The sequence below is a fragment of the Spodoptera frugiperda genome, chromosome 5, assembly GCF_023101765.2.
Source record: "Spodoptera frugiperda isolate SF20-4 chromosome 5, AGI-APGP_CSIRO_Sfru_2.0, whole genome shotgun sequence".
NCBI lineage: Eukaryota > Metazoa > Arthropoda > Insecta > Lepidoptera > Noctuidae > Spodoptera > Spodoptera frugiperda.
The window spans coordinates 2372366-2388197 of record NC_064216.1 but is presented as its reverse complement, the minus strand read 5'-3'; the positions used below and the strand labels follow the sequence as shown (position 1 = coordinate 2388197).

At 40.1% G+C, this 15832-nt stretch overlaps 2 protein-coding genes across 2 annotated transcripts in view; one reads left to right on the top strand and one right to left on the bottom strand.

Moving 5' to 3' along the window:
• Positions 1 to 11414, top strand: part of LOC118272183 (chromosome transmission fidelity protein 18 homolog) — a 36647-nt gene extending 25233 nt beyond the window's left edge. Inside the window, 2 exon segments of the mRNA XM_050693868.1 lie at positions 6905 to 6959; positions 10867 to 11414. Of these exon segments, the coding sequence (XP_050549825.1) occupies positions 6905 to 6959; positions 10867 to 10970 (159 nt within the window). The 3' untranslated portion in view covers positions 10971 to 11414.
• A 2140-nt stretch (positions 11415 to 13554) lies between these two features.
• LOC118271907 (diencephalon/mesencephalon homeobox protein 1-B) overlaps positions 13555 to 15832 on the bottom strand; it is a 63375-nt gene continuing 61097 nt past the window's right edge. Inside the window, exon 11 of the mRNA XM_050693798.1 lies at positions 13555 to 15787. Within this exon, the coding sequence (XP_050549755.1) occupies positions 15552 to 15787 (236 nt within the window). The 3' untranslated portion in view covers positions 13555 to 15551. The remainder of the gene's footprint in view (positions 15788 to 15832) is intronic.

The window sequence follows — 15832 nt, the reverse complement described above, 5'->3', positions numbered from 1 at the left end:
GTGCAGGGTCGGAGCTGGAGCTGTGATATATTCAGACTATGAATTGTTTAGGAGATTTGGAAGTTGCTAAATGTATATTATAGCTCCGGACACGATAGCAAGACTCCAAACTGAATAGTGAAAATTGCAATCTAAATCTGGTGTCCTTTCTCCCAGTCCAGAAAGCCTGCTATAGGAATGTATTAGTGAAAATCGAAAATATAAAAATAAGACGGGTTTTGCTTCCTGACGCGATAACTCCAGAACACACGAACCGATTTCCACGATTTTGCATTCGTTGGAAATGTCAGGAAAAATTTCAAGAGAAATGCAGGAAAACAGGGAAAATCATTGGTGGCGAAACGGAGTTTGTTGGGTTTGCTAGTTCTTTATAGATCTATTAGTTTATTAATGATCATGTTTTCATTTTAATAAAGCGCAAACGAGTCCTCTTATAGCAAAAAACAGTTTTAAGAAACTGACTGACATGAAGACATCAAGATTTTTGTCCCTCTTGCTAACAGCACCTTGATTACCCAACGTCATAATCACCCCTCAATCATGTCCTTAGTCGGATTGAATTGAATCATTCCAGTCAACATCGTCGGCCAGTGCACGTCTGTGCTGAGGCCCGAGGCGTCCCTGTGTTGGCGCGCACTCTATTTTCCTATTTGCGCGGCAGATTGGCTCTGATTGTATTGTTTGCGGCGGGGCGGGGCATTGATACCCTGGGCTCACCCCCGCACCCCCCAGCAGCCCCCGACCGCCCCACAGGGTGCAGCCGAGCGGAAAAATGTTATCTACAACGTGAAATATCGCATGTTTGCGATAAATATTTGATAGGAGAATGGATTTTTAAATTTGTTTCGTGCGGACATTAGTTTTGTAGTCGGGGTTCCTCTGAGGTTAGTATGTACTAGCTTTTATTTATTGCGGTTGGTTATGTGGTGGAAGGAATTGATAGAGAATACTCAGAGTACATTCAGTTAGTCGATACTTATAAAAGAGATAGTATTATTCTAAGTACTAAATCTGAAAAACTGATACTTACTGCTCACAAAATCTCAAAACATTTTCCTCAAACAACCCTTCAAAAAGCCCCATAACAAAAAATCCGCAAGCCATCAAAACGATATCAAGTAATCAAAGAGCCGCCTCCCCGTGGCACGGTAATTGACAATATCGGCACATGTGTGTACCGCCACCTCTACAAGGTGTCACCCGGCGGTAACTTTTATGAGTGCGAAATTGTGTTTATGCGACGTTGCCGCGCGATTTACCGCCGCCGCGCCGCTCCGCAACCGCGTAATCGGAAATATTGCACGAGAACGAAGTTAGGATGTGGTCTAAACGATTGGAGATAGAGGGGAAGAAGACAACTGGCTATAGTATAGTGAAAATTCTGAAAGGACTTCAATAAAATCCTAAGACATCAACATTCAGTAATGAAAAAGAAAGAAAAACTGTTCTTCGCTAGTAAGTAGTTTTTAAGTGTGGGAGAGCCATGTTTCGGCATGAATGAGCCGCCTCGACTGGAGCAATACCACAGCCTAACAGAAAACCGACGTGAAACAACGCTTGCTTTGTGTTTCGATGTGTGAGTGAAGTTACCCTGAATCCCTGAATCCTCAACAACCCTTAAATTTCTAACCCCCAAAAGGCCGGCAACGTACTTGACACCTCTCATATTTCGGGTGTCCATGGACGGTGGCGATTACTTACCATAACAGACGGACACCTGATCCTCTTGCTCGTTTACCGGCTTACACCACATAAAACCATTTTATTTTAAGACATGGTATTTGAGACCTCGTAATCAAAATCTTAACCATTCTCTTACACTAAACTCCTATAGTCTGAAACATGACAAACAAACTCTGGACATATTCACACGCTGTCGCTCATACCTTGCACCGCGTCGTGGCCCAACGGCCGCATCTGGCCGTATCGTCGATAGTTTCACTATGACTCCGTAACAAACTAGTAATTGGTTTGCTATTGCCCGTTGATAGCTGATACCTTTTGTAACGCCATACTTTATTGATCTAAATATATTTGTTATTTATTTATTTTAACCACTATTTATTGATGTAACAAATGGGAAATTCGTTTTTAAATGAAAAAATGATGTGAACTTTAATTTAATGTAGTCACTGTAACAGATTTACTTGCTTTAAAATATATTTTACTAGTGTACTCTCTAAGCAGGTAAATGTATCATTACTGCTCAACGTCAAGGATCACCTAAATGTAAGAAAACTCATGGCTGAATAAATCAAATCTATTCAGTACTTTTAGAGTGGATCTGCTTATATCTGCTTATCGATGATCTTACTTCTGACTCACCACAATTAAAAAAAAAAATCTCAAATGTATTGTTAGGTAAGGTACAGGCATAATAAAAACACTAAACGCTACGAATACTTGCTACGAGAGTCCGTAGCGCTACGAATTTCATATTTACAAAGAACGATAATTTCAAGATACGATTTACATTAAACTGACTTTTATTCTTCGAACTGTCTGTAAAGATCATCATCACAGACGATTTTGTAGACGACTACTATTAGAAAGCAACAACTGCAACTACTACGAGATTTCGTAGCAATACAACTACTAGTAGATTTACATTCTAATGTGTTTTTCTTTTGGTACCTACCGTAGCTTGTTAGTTTTTTTAATCGTCAAACAACAATTCAATAACTCACTCAACTATAACTTCTACGAAACTAAACATAAAGTTACAAATCCTTTACAACCAACACCACTAAAAATCCGTCGCTAATTGGGACTTGGTGAAAGTATATAAAACAGCAGCCTGTATATGCAACAAAATGCGGTTTTATTTTTTTAATTGCTCGTGAAGTGTAACACCCTGGATAATGACGCCTGTTAGCGAGGCACAAAGGTGTGTGTGCGACACGTGCATGTGCGCGTTAAGTGTCATTAACCTGTCTTTGTGGCAACAGTTGTTTTTCTCTTGACACTAACTAGTGAAATCTTGTGAGAATGCACTGTGATGATGACTAGACTGCAATTGTGACGTAATGAGCTCCTAGTGTTGTTGTGTTAGCTTTCTTATTGTTGATTTCAATCGTGACTTACTTTGACTTAAGGTCCTATGACCCCTAGATGGGGCAGAGGGCGTCCACAGAGGTCCTCCATCTCGATCGGTCTTGAGCTTCCCGCTTCACCTCGCTCCACGTCATGCCGATGCCCGCCGCTTCCGCCACTACAGTACGTCGCCAGGTTTGCCGAGGACGGCCACGCTTCCTTTTCCCCTGGGGATTCCACTCTAAGGCTTGCTTTGGAATGTGGTCGGGGTCTCTTCGGAGAGTATGGCCAATCCATCCCCACTTGCGGCGTTTTATTTGGCGATCGATGGGGCTTTCGTGGCATTTCTCCAACAGGTCAATGTTGGAGATGGTCTCGGGCCAGTAAATACCGAGAATGCGACGCAAACATCGGTTAACGAAGACCTGGATTTGGCGGGAGATGTCCTTTGTTACCTTCCACGTCTCGCACCCGTATAGCAGCACCGATTTGACGTTGGACCTAAAGATCTTGAGCTTGATCCTTCGGGTCAGTTTTCGGGACTGCCAGACCGGTCTCAACTGCGCGAAAGTAGCTCGAGCTTTGGCGATCCGTGAGGCGATGTCCTCCTCACTTCCTCCAGTTTCCGACACGACGCTCCCGAGGTATGTAAATTTGTGGACGCGCTCCACCGCCTCTGTGCCAATCAGCAACGGTGACTTATTCTTCACGCCAGATCTTATCTCTTTGGTCTTCCGGGTGTTAATTTTAAGCCCTGTTTTTGCTGCCTCCTGTCGCAAATCGTCCAACTTAGCTTGCATGTCGGCATGGGTGTGACTCAGCAGGCAAAGATCATCGGCATAGTCCAAGTCTTCCAGTGTGTTGGACAGTCCCCATTCTATCCCGCGGCGCCGTTCACCTGTGATGCGAAGCATAATTCCGTCCAGGACGACCAGGAAAAGCAGCGGTGACAGAAGGCAGCCCTGGCGGACACCTGAGTGCACCGTTATGTCTTCCGAGATGAGACCGTTGTGAGTTACTCTACAGGAGTACTTTCTATAGATACTTTCCAACAGGCGGACAATTTTCGGTGGCACTCCAATTTCCAGTAGACGAGACCAGATGCTTGGCCACTTCAACGTATCAAAGGCTTTTTCGAAGTCAACAAATGTGAGGTAAACCTCTCTCTGCCATTCTGATGCCTGTTCCAATATGATACGAAGAGTGTTGATCTGGTCCGTACACGAGCGGCTCGATCGGAAGCCAGCCTGTTCCCTGCGGAGGTGAGGGTCTACTGCCTTTACCAGCCTGTCCAGAATGATCTTGCAGAAAACCTTAGCAGGAATCGAGAGCAATGTGATGCCTCTCCAGTTGTCACACATACTAAGGTCTCCTTTCTTAGGTACTGTAATAACAAGGCCTTTGTTCCAGTCATCCGGTAGCTCCTCTGAAATCCAAATTTTCTCAATTAGAGGCGTCAGAACATCGACGGCGGAAGGTAAGTCTGCTTGTAGCATCTCCGCAGTGATAAGGTCGAGTCCTGGCGCTTTGCCTGTCTTCAGAGAATGGATTGCTTTTGCCACTTCCAAGGCTGAAGGTGGGTCTACATTAATATCGAGCAGCTGTGGTGGTGGGGAATTAAAATGAAGTTCGCCAGGTGTTGATGTCGTAGGCAACCGGAAGACCTCTACAAAGTGCTGATGCCAGCGAGCCAGCTGCCCTTCTGGTGTCACAATGAGTTGCCCATCTTTATCTTTCAGCGGCTTTTTTCTCCTGGACTTACTGCCACCTGCCAAGGACTTTGTAGCATTATATAGCTCCTTTAAGTTACCTGTGTTCGCAGCGTGTTGAGCACGATCTGCAATACCGTCAGCCCACTGCCTTCTATCCTTGCGGGTACTGCGATAGATCTCTTTTCGTTTTTGACGGTATTGCACGTTAAGTTCGGCTCGAACAGCGTCATCATGAGCTTCGAGGCGTCTCAGGTGAAGTCTCCGTCTGTCTTCTATCAGGTCCCATGTACGTTGCGACATCCAGTCCTCCTTTGAGTGAGTGCTCTTACGCCCTAAAACGATGGAGCTGGTCTCTGTATAGGCCACTTTAATCCGATTCCACTCCTCGTCCAATGAGTCAGTAGCCGTGTCGAGTGTGGCAAAACGATTGCGCAATTCAAGTTGGAATGATTTGCGCGTATCTGGATCGTTTAATTTGCCCACCTCAAACCTTCTCCCAACTTTGCCAGGTCCTCCAGCTACGCGGGCCACCGCGACCTTAAGCCGGACTTCAGCAACAACCAGGTGGTGATCGCTATCAATATCGGCTCCCCTACGGTTGCGCACATCTAGCAATGAGGAGCGCCATTTGGAGCTGATGGCTAGGTGGTCGATTTGGTTTTTCGTGGTGCCATCGGGTGAATTCCACGTGTATTTGTGGTGGTCGCCATGAATAAATAATGTCCCTCCGATGGTCAGATCATGGTTCTGGCAAAACTCGACAAATCGCTCACCATTCTCATTACACTCCCCAAGTCCGTGAGTACCCATATGCCGCGTGCGGTTAGTGTTGTCGCTGCCAACCTTTGCGTTTAGGTCCCCCATGACGACGACAATGTCCTGCTTCTTTATTTTCTTGATGGTAGCATTCAGAGCATTGTAGAAGTCATCTTTGGTATCCTCTGTTGCTGCATTAGTTGGGGCATAGCACTGGATAATTGAAATTTTGCGGACGTCTGAATTAAATCGAGCGTATATGATCCGGTCCGAGATCGGTTTCCAATCTAAAAGGCTTTTCCTTGCTGCATTTGAAAGTAGGAACCCTACTCCATGTTCACGCACCTCTTCCTCACTCTCTTTACCTGAATACAGCAAGGTCAAACCCCCGGATGTTCTCAGGTCCCCGAAACCATTTCTTCTAACTTCACTCAGTCCGAGTATCTGCAGATTGTATCTAAGCATCACTGCTTCTGCCTGGGCTAGTCTGCTGTCATCGACAAGCGTTCGCACATTCCAAATAGCAATTCGTGTCCGTTTTTTCATGCCAAAAGTCGTTGGTAAGGGATCGGTCCGGTTTATCTCTGCTTCAGTTTCATTAATCTGTAATTGTCGGGCAAGCAGGTGATTAGCCCACTGTGCCTTAATCCGCTAGCGGGGCTGCCGCTTCAGAGCCTGCGGATATGCTCGATTTTGTGTCGGGGTTCCTCCCTAGTGAGTCGATTCTGTTTTAAGGCGCAGAATACTCGCCTTGCGCCCTGCATCCGTTAGCTCAGCTGCAACTCGAGGTGGCGGTCGCGCGGCGGCGCGGTTGCAGCAGGTCCCAGGGAGGACGGCGAGGACGTGGATGACGCGGACTGGCTAGGGCTCTGCTTGTTACGGTACTCCGCCACGAGTACAGCAGAAGGCATCTTGGCATTTTATAGGCAATGCTGATCTCACTAACAGCGATTCCCACCAAACCTTACCCTAGCTTCCCCCCCCAATCCAGATTTCAATCGTAGAAGTAATGATATCATTATAGAATGAAAATACTTACGGATAATGTATTGATTTCATTCTTATTATAACTTACGTGGGACATACTAAATTAATTATTATGCTATAGGCTTAGTCACGTAACTGTTTGACGAGGAACTCGACTAGTTGTCGCTGCGTCGGGTATTGCGGAATGCTGCTCATAAATATGAGCCTTTAGCATGGCTTGAAACTAGTCGAGTTCCTCGTCAAACGGTTACGTGAGTAAAGCGATAACCTAATAATTGATTTAATTCTTAGTCCATTACCTAACCTTCGGTTAAATCATGATGCCGTTGCATACTTTGATAAAACCTCTTTTCCCTGCATTTACCAACTGATGTAAAACGGTCTGCTCAAATATTAAACTGATTGATTTGTTACAGGTACATAAAGACTTCTTCGGTCGTATCGTCCCGCTATCGCAAGTGCAAAGAAATGGTAAGTAATTTTTTATTTATTTAAAAATAATAAGATCATAATTTACTGTAAGCGTGGGAGAGCCATACTTTGCCACAAATAGGGCTCGACTGGAGGACTGCTCCAGGGCTTCACAGAAAACAACGCTTGCGTGGTGTTACACCGCGTGTGTGAGGCAGTCCAATTCATCTACATTCCCCAAATCTCTAACTATCAAACTTCTAACCCCAAAAGGCCGGCAAAGCATATGTAACTCCTCTGGTGTCTGGTCTGGCAGGTGACCATGGGCGGCATGAATTACATACCATCAAGTGATTCGTCTACTCGTTTGGCTAGGTCGCCATCCATATCCATAAAATAATCTGGAACTGCGGACTCCCTAGCGAGTTTACCGGGGCTCCGCCTCTAAAAGCATGAGTAGGAACGGGGTAGTTTTTAGTCAGTAAGAACTTAACACTCCCTATCGCCTCGACCAAGGCGAGAGAAGTCATGAGATGATTTTCATCCCTAAAAAAAATATGGGTCGCAATAACAAAATTCACACAAAAACAATTAGAATTAAAGTGGGAAACAATCTCGTAACAAATTACGTGCTTAAATGGAGCACTCGCGTTCCCGAGTTAGTCGTAACAGGACGATGCCGACGTAATCATACGTAGCTCTATTATTTTCAATTACTACCCTCGCGCCGTTTCAAAGGGTTGTTAATATTCGTTTGTCTGACATCTGAACATAACCACACCTGAACCGCTGTAGATGTAATAACTGACGTCAGACCATTGTTCTGAGTTCTGACATTGCGATATTAGTCGCCGTAATTACGTCACGGATGGGAAAATTTTAATAGATTGTTTGAATTGCTTTAGTTGAATAAAGGTTTGGGTATAATGAGGTTTTTTGTTTTATTTCTTTGGTGTTTAGTTTAGGTTGGTGGTTTGAGGAGTTTTTTTGTTGTTTTGAGAAAAGAGAGTATTCCATTTTAAAAGGCCGGCTATGCACCTGTGACTCCTATGGTGTTGCGGGTGTCCACGGGCGGCGCTGATTGCTTACCATCAGGTGACCCAACTGCTCGTTTGCCTCTTATTCCATAATAAAGAATGTATTTGTATTTTAACATTTTAAAATTTACTTCGATTCTCGATTCTTCTCTAAATAGACGAACCTTATACTATAAACTGGACAAGAATACAGTTGATCTTCATGAGAAAATGAGCGAAAAGTATTAATACTGCTTATCCTGCCACAGGAATCAAACCTCGTTCACAACCTATGCATGTAACTCTACGAGACAGTACTCTCTTAACACGATCACTATTTAAACACGAATCGCAATCAAAAGACGAACATCTTACATTGTGTATTCATCCTAAAGGGGGGGAGTATCATCTCACTCCCACCCCTACTCCCTCCCACTCCCCCCACCGTCACAATTCTCGTTAAGGTGACTGTTTAATAATCTCAACGCGATTTGTAATGGGATTGGGCTGAAATTCACAAGAGAACTCCCTAAAGCTATATTATTGTTTCTACATCTGAGTACCGTTGGTGAATTTGATTTTATATTATTCAAATTTGTGTTAATATTAAAATGGGAGTTCGGCTTAGTCGTACATTCACTTTGAGCCTTCAGATTAAACATAATCAAGCGTATTTACTGTTTAATTCTTTACTGTATTAACTTTTTAATCATTATTTTATAGTTATGGTTAGTAAAGGTATCCAGACGTTTTTGAATAGACAAATCGTGTTTATCTAGTCAACCTGGAATTTGTAAAGATAGACTATCGTTTTGTTATTCGACATGTGATTTGTATTGAAAAAATTAAATGGTTACTTCTTAAAATCATGATTAAAATAATTAAAACTTTTCTTATTTACAATAGAGATATACGTTTTTAACCAGTAATGTTTTAGACCCATTTATTAACATTAGCTCAACTCTTATACCATTCCTATTTAGAGCAGAAAATAAACAACTCAATAGTTTTATTGTTCTTCAAAGTAGAACGAAGGAAAATAACTTAAAGCTAACTTCGTATTTAATTCATTGTAAGCGCTACGAGACTACGCGCATCCGTAGCAAGTGCTACGAGATCTGCTACGGGCTACGACTTGCTACGATTTATGGTTCTACTGAATTTAAGTGTTATTTTAATCCAAGTAGGTGTTTGTTGGCTTGGATCTGATAAGTAGAAGAAGTATTATATGTTTTGGAATAAAACTTAAAGTATGTTTTAGAATAGTTAAGTTAAAATCATTTTGCGAAACTGTAAAGCATGGAAGATTTCAATTATAATTCTTATTTCGTTTAATCTTGTCAATAAATAAAAATAGTCGAAATTACTAATACAATAGAATAGAATAGAGGATTTATCAATAGAGTACATATTCCAGCTGATAAAGGTGATGATCTAATTACGTAATCCCCATAAATAAGAAGCGTAATAAGACATTCAAAAACTCAATACACCATTCCAGTAACCTTTGTAGAATAGATACCAAAGAAGGTTGTTACTGTCGGTACAATACAAAGTTATAATGAGTCGTTGTTTAAACTAATTGGCCGGTGTGTGCCGCCGAGCCGTGAAATCGACTTGTCTGTTTGATTTCGTACCCACTTACACGATATTGTTATTATAATATTGTCTGTTCGCCATTAACTCTTAACTCTCAGTAACCAGTTGCTAGAATTCGATATAATTTTGTTCTGTTTAACTGTATTCCAATTGTTTTTGTTTTATTATTATTTGGTAACTATTAATATTAACGGATAACTATTAAAAGCATTTAAAGTAGTTTTAGTAGGGTACTTATAGGCATAATATAATATTTTATGCATGTTTTGGCATTGATTTCCAGTGTATTCTAGTCACTAAGGGATCTGGTAAAAATCGAATACACTGGAAATTAGATATTTCGATTAGATTTTTTTGGTATAAGTGTTGTTATAAAATCAGGGTTTGGATATACCTCCAGTAACCTCTCTCAAAACCAAACACAACGCAAGCGTTGTTTCACGTCGGTTTTCTGTAAGGCCGTGGTATCACTCCGGTCGAACCGGCCCATTCGTGCCGAGACACGGATCTTCCACACACACTAACGGTGCTGTTGAAAAACTGTTGGTTGCAAAAGCAACTCTACTCCTAAGCCTCTTTCAAAGTATAACTACTACAACTTGATTATTACTTAAGAAAACCTTCACAAAACAAGGTTACAATCACCCAAGAATTTTCTAGAAACACCACATCTTCTATTACACATACATATAATTAGCAAATAGGTACTAAACACAAAACGAGTGTTTGTAATTTAGGTACATAATAGGTCGCGCGAGGGAGGCGTCTCGCCGCAGTAATTAACAGCGGCAAATACCATTGTGTCTGAACGCCGCCCCGCTACACACATACACTAGATGTTTATGTATGTATGTATAAGACATACGTTTTAATAACTGTCTCTGCTTGCCTGTTTATGTATAGAAAAATATGTACTAAATGTGTATAAGGGTGATTTTCGTAGCTATGCTACTAAGATGTAATAGCTAAGCTGTGAAACTATGTGACTGTTTCCACCGACACTACGTGCTGTAAAGATATGCCGTCGGAAAGTAGCTATGTGAGAAATATGACCAACTCGAGTACACGATGTATAAAACACATAGCTTAGCTGAGTCCGTTTCCACCTGTGCTTAGCTATGTGTACCAATGAATATGATTGGTGGACGGACACTCTGGTCTGGTCTTTTTTGTCACGAAGATTTGTTTCGGTTCTAGTTGCAATAATACATTGAACTTAACTATCTTGTTTCAAAGTTTATTTTATTGAAATGTCCCTCTTTATTGCACCAACCAATACGATCCAACTCTCACCGTCGTATCTTTACATTGTTTTAATAACATGTATTTATAGGTACCCATTTATTGTGCAGATCCAGTGGCCGACGTGATATCATCAAGCAGCGTGTTCTACCACTACCAGGAAGGCTTCAACAACGCCGTGAGGAGAAACGTTCGAGTGCGGGATTTATTGTAATAGTTCAGGAGAGAATATATTCGATGTCACTAATCATAAAAAAGAAAATATTTTTGCAATGTCTAGAATTATGTTTAGCAATTCTAATTCTCTATTACAATGCCCACAACTTAATGAAAGATAGTCATGTGCGCTGGTCGATCTCCAAACTACTCTAAGGCAGTCAAAAATCCATGAAAAGTAATTAATATCCACATCCAACATCAAACTGCCTGCCTCGCTGGTCGAGTGGTTGCAAGTGCGACTACTAGGCAAGGGGTGGCCCTAGGTCAGGGGTGGCCAACAGGTCGATCGCGATCGACCGGTCGATCCCGAGAGCATTTTTGATCGATCGCGGACCAGAAATTAAGATAAGACTTCAAAATTTTTGGTACTAAAGTATGTGTACACATAAATATTTCGTATAAAAGGTCGAACGCGAGGAACTTTTAGAAAAAAAGTTGATCGCGATGAACTTTTCGATCGCGAGTACATATAAGTTGGCCACCCCTGCCCTAGGTTATTTTCGATTTATCGAAATTTTTTTTTGAGTAGTAGTCGTCGTAATATGGTATTGTGCCCGCTATATGGCAATAAGCTCACCCCCTATTACATGGGACTTATAACAATAATAGTGAAAATTGGGTGTACATTGTACAGTGGCATTACGTGCCGTAATGTGCACCCCTACAGGGATAAAAGGCGTGACGATACGACGATCTAACACAAAACAACAATACAAATACATCTTTAATAATAATAATAACAAAACTTTGAAATTAACAACGGAATATAAATTCTAACGTCAACAGATTCATAAACTCTCCTCTAAGCTCTATAAAGACGCGTTTATATTAAAAACTTCTGTCATAAATACTTCGGGAACAAAATATATGATTGTTCTTACTCCCGCCTTGTCAAATGTGGTGATTAAGTATAAAAGTTTCAACCGTTTTGTAAGGGAAGCAATCAAAATGATTGTAACTGAGAACATGCTTTAGAAAACCCGTTTTCTAATTAATGAACGATGTTTGTAAGTCGTTTTGCTGATGGTGATATTCTATACTATTAATATATGATGAGTTTGTCTGTTTGAACGCGCTTATATCTGAACTGCTGGTTCGATTTAGAAAAATCTTTTAGGTTTGGATAGTCTATTTTTTGAGGAAGACTTTAGGCTTTAAAACTACACGCTATGGCCAATAGGAGCCGAGCAAAGCGGGTGAAACTGCGTGGGAGTAGCTAGCTATTTTATAACTTGTGTGTTATTTTTTGAAGTGCTAGGAATATTGTTATCAAAGTTGTGGTGGGAGTTTTGATAAATGATTGTTACTTGATTGTATATAGTGTATACTATGGCACTTGAAAAGTTTGAGTTATGATAAAAAACTTGACTTATTATATTTTAGGGAACAGAGACTAAAGTTCCTTAAGAAAACTACGATTTTCCGACCAGGCGAGGTGATCGTGACACCCAGACCCGAAACAACAATTTGTAGATCACTTAAAGAGTTGCCCCGTGCGGGAATCGAACCGCTACACGATGCGTGGCAGCCAGACCGCGCCTACCATGCAGTATTTTTTTATCACTTAGGTTTGCCCTCATCGAGCCCTACACGAGCCACTGAACTGGAAACTTTTACAGCCGCTCTAATAGTTTGTCTACACAATTATAAATAAATCAGTGCTCATTATCATATCAGCCTCAAAACGTCTGTTACTGAACAATGCCCTAACGATTTTCAAATTGTCTGGTTTCAAGCAGATCAGTCTTATTACTAAGTGTTTATCTTCAATCGTTTTGTAATTAAGTACGTATTCTATAATCGCACCTAATTTAAAATAATGTAAATAGTGTATTTTTGTATTTTAAGTTATTTAGTTGTAAGTATTTGTTCTATTTTATTTTTAATTGAAATAAATCGTTGAAAATGATCTTTTTCGTTTTATTATCACCACAATTCCTTTTGTTTAGTCGCAGTTAGATGACGTTGTTATCAGGGTTCCTAAGAGTGTTAAAAGTGGACCTCATCACCAGGATCTATTGAATCATTTGATTTTATCTCCTGTCACTTGATTGTAGATAAAATCGAAACTGAGTTACCGTATACTTTTTCATAGTGACTAGTACCGAGTACGTAACAAGTTTGAATCCCGCACAGAATACTCGGGTTTGTCAATAATTTAATTTTTTTGAAAAATGTTGCCCCACACTAGAATTTTCTCCTGTATCGTAGGTGCATTTACAAACATACAAGTTCACATACACAATATGCAACCCAGACCCGGAACAACTATTTGTCGTTCACACAAAGTATTGTTCTGTGCGGGAATCGAACCCGCGACATGTTGCACGGCAGCCAGCTGCTCAGCTACCGCGCTAACTGTGCGGTCCATTAATTCAAGATTTCGAATATCCTCAGTAATTTAGGGTTACATTCTATACTTAATAGGATGGCGTTTGACCATAATCTCCATTCAAATTCAAATTCTTTTATTTCTGAAAATCTCGCCTGTTGGAAAGCGACGAGCAATATGTTCACTCACTACTTGTTTATTTAATAAAGGGTAATAAAATAACGCTAAGAAATAAAACCACACAAAGTATAATTACATAATATTATTATATTTCGCAATAATTAAAACAACTAATGGTACATTTCTAGTGGTATATATTATGTATAACGTATGTACAGCCCGCGTCGACAATTCCACATATCGTGCATAGTGCAGCTCACACTCTCGGCAATGTATGTATGTATCTATATACAAGCTTGGCGCGGGCCACTATGTAGGTATAACTATTATGTATAACTTGGGAAAGACAAGAACTTTGAATTTGATGGAATGTGTTTACTATATAAAGGGGAATGTTTTATGGAATTGTGGTATAAAATAATGCTACAATATGAAAAATATTTTCGTCTGTGAATTGTCACATGATATTTATAATCTAGTCGGCAACTAAGAGTGATTTTTATATTGAATTAAAGTTGAAGGCTTCAGAACGAAAGCACGGGGTAATTCGATGCAAAGTCAAATTATTAATTCCAATTAAACTATAAATAGTTTGGTACTTTTGAAATGTCAACAAATAAAGAAATAAATAATAGTCTGTCAGTCTGTCCTTCAGTGAAGCTAGGTGCTATATGCCTAGTGTAAAAAGGCTTTGTTTTAATGTTTGTAGCAAAACCACATAAAATACAGATAAGTAGAGGGTGATTAATTAACACAGGGATTTTCTTTATCGATAGAGCGAAAAGGGAAGATAACATTTGAACAAATCCAAATTCTGGTTTTCAAATAACTTGAGAAATATCTTAAGATATTGCAAAGAGAAAATTATGTATAGACAGTGTGTATGTGTGTATATGTATGTAAGTGAGTATCTTATCAAGAAATAGCTTAAATCGTATAACAAATGGCTTCCATATATCTGTGTTCCTTAACAAATACTTAACTAAACTAAGGAAACTGTGTTAGCTATATACAATCTGTGAACTACGTACAAACATCCAAGTTTATTAGCTACGTAATTATATCTATTTACAATTTTCTTAACATTAAAATAAGATAAAAAGAAATATTCACAACAGTTGGTCGAATACTGAAGCGGCGATGTATGTGACACAAAATATGGCATAATTTTAACAATAATAAAAATATTTTTATTGTACAAAGTGTAAACGGAACGCTCCCGAAAAACACTACAAAATATGTTTATTTTTATAATTTTAAAGGTTTTAAGCAGTTGATCACATCTATTATTACATAAAACAAACATTGAATTCATAAATTCTTTGATAACTAAACTCGTTTTTTACCATTCTCTGTTTGCCGTTTTTAAGAGGGTTCCATGTACACTCTGTATAGCTTTAATAATTTTATTCTTATCAGTAAATAAACTATTCAGGACAAAATATAGGAAATAAATACACTAATATAGTATTATAAATGTAGATGGCACAAATTGTTGGCACATAATTAATACAACTTCATAATTTTAATAATACTGTTGTTTGCAGTAATTTAATACTACACCATGGCACATGAATTCACGAAGGTACAATATAATTAACTGGAAAATAATATAATGAAAACATCACAAAAAATACTATATCACTACTAATTGAAACTTATATGAACAGTTACAGAACAGTGATAAAAAGTAGATTTTCAACCAAAATACATTGATAATGTAAGCAAAGACTTGGCGGTTTTTGTAGTATTTATTATTCGAAGTAATTGTATTGATAAAGGTCTAATGAACTCGGTAAAGTAGTGCTGAAAATCAGCATCATGACTCCCGTCATAGTGCTCGGGCTACGGCATTTTAATTGAGCTCTAGCGCCGTCTTGATTATCATTTTTATTTTTATTTGTTCTTGTTTTGCATGCAATATCTTACAACGGTGCAAATAAACAGTTTTTCCTTCATTCTTTCTATTATGTCTGTCTGAGGACACCACGGTTGCCGGTTGCACAACTGTTCATACGACCTTGGTACTCCAATTAATAGTGAAGTAATTTCATCACATTTTTCTTTACAAATGCCAATTAATCTGTAGAGATCTATCAACCTTTCTAATATATCTTCATCTCCTTACTCAAGGTGTTTAGGTGGTTCATGTGCCTGGGAAGTGGGTGGGGCGTCGTGTGGGAGTAAGGGTAATGGTGGTAGGGGGAGTGGAAGTGGCAGCGGCAGCAGCGCCCGCGACTGGAAGCTGGCGAGCTGATGTAGTAGTGCCGCGGAGTGCTCGTGTGCCTTGCGCCGGAGTTCCGCCACGCTTGATGAGCGAGCCTCTTCTTTGGGGCAGCACGGGCAGGGCGCTCCCCAACCTGGAGAGGGATAGAGTTTTAGTACGTGCTAATAATATAATCGTT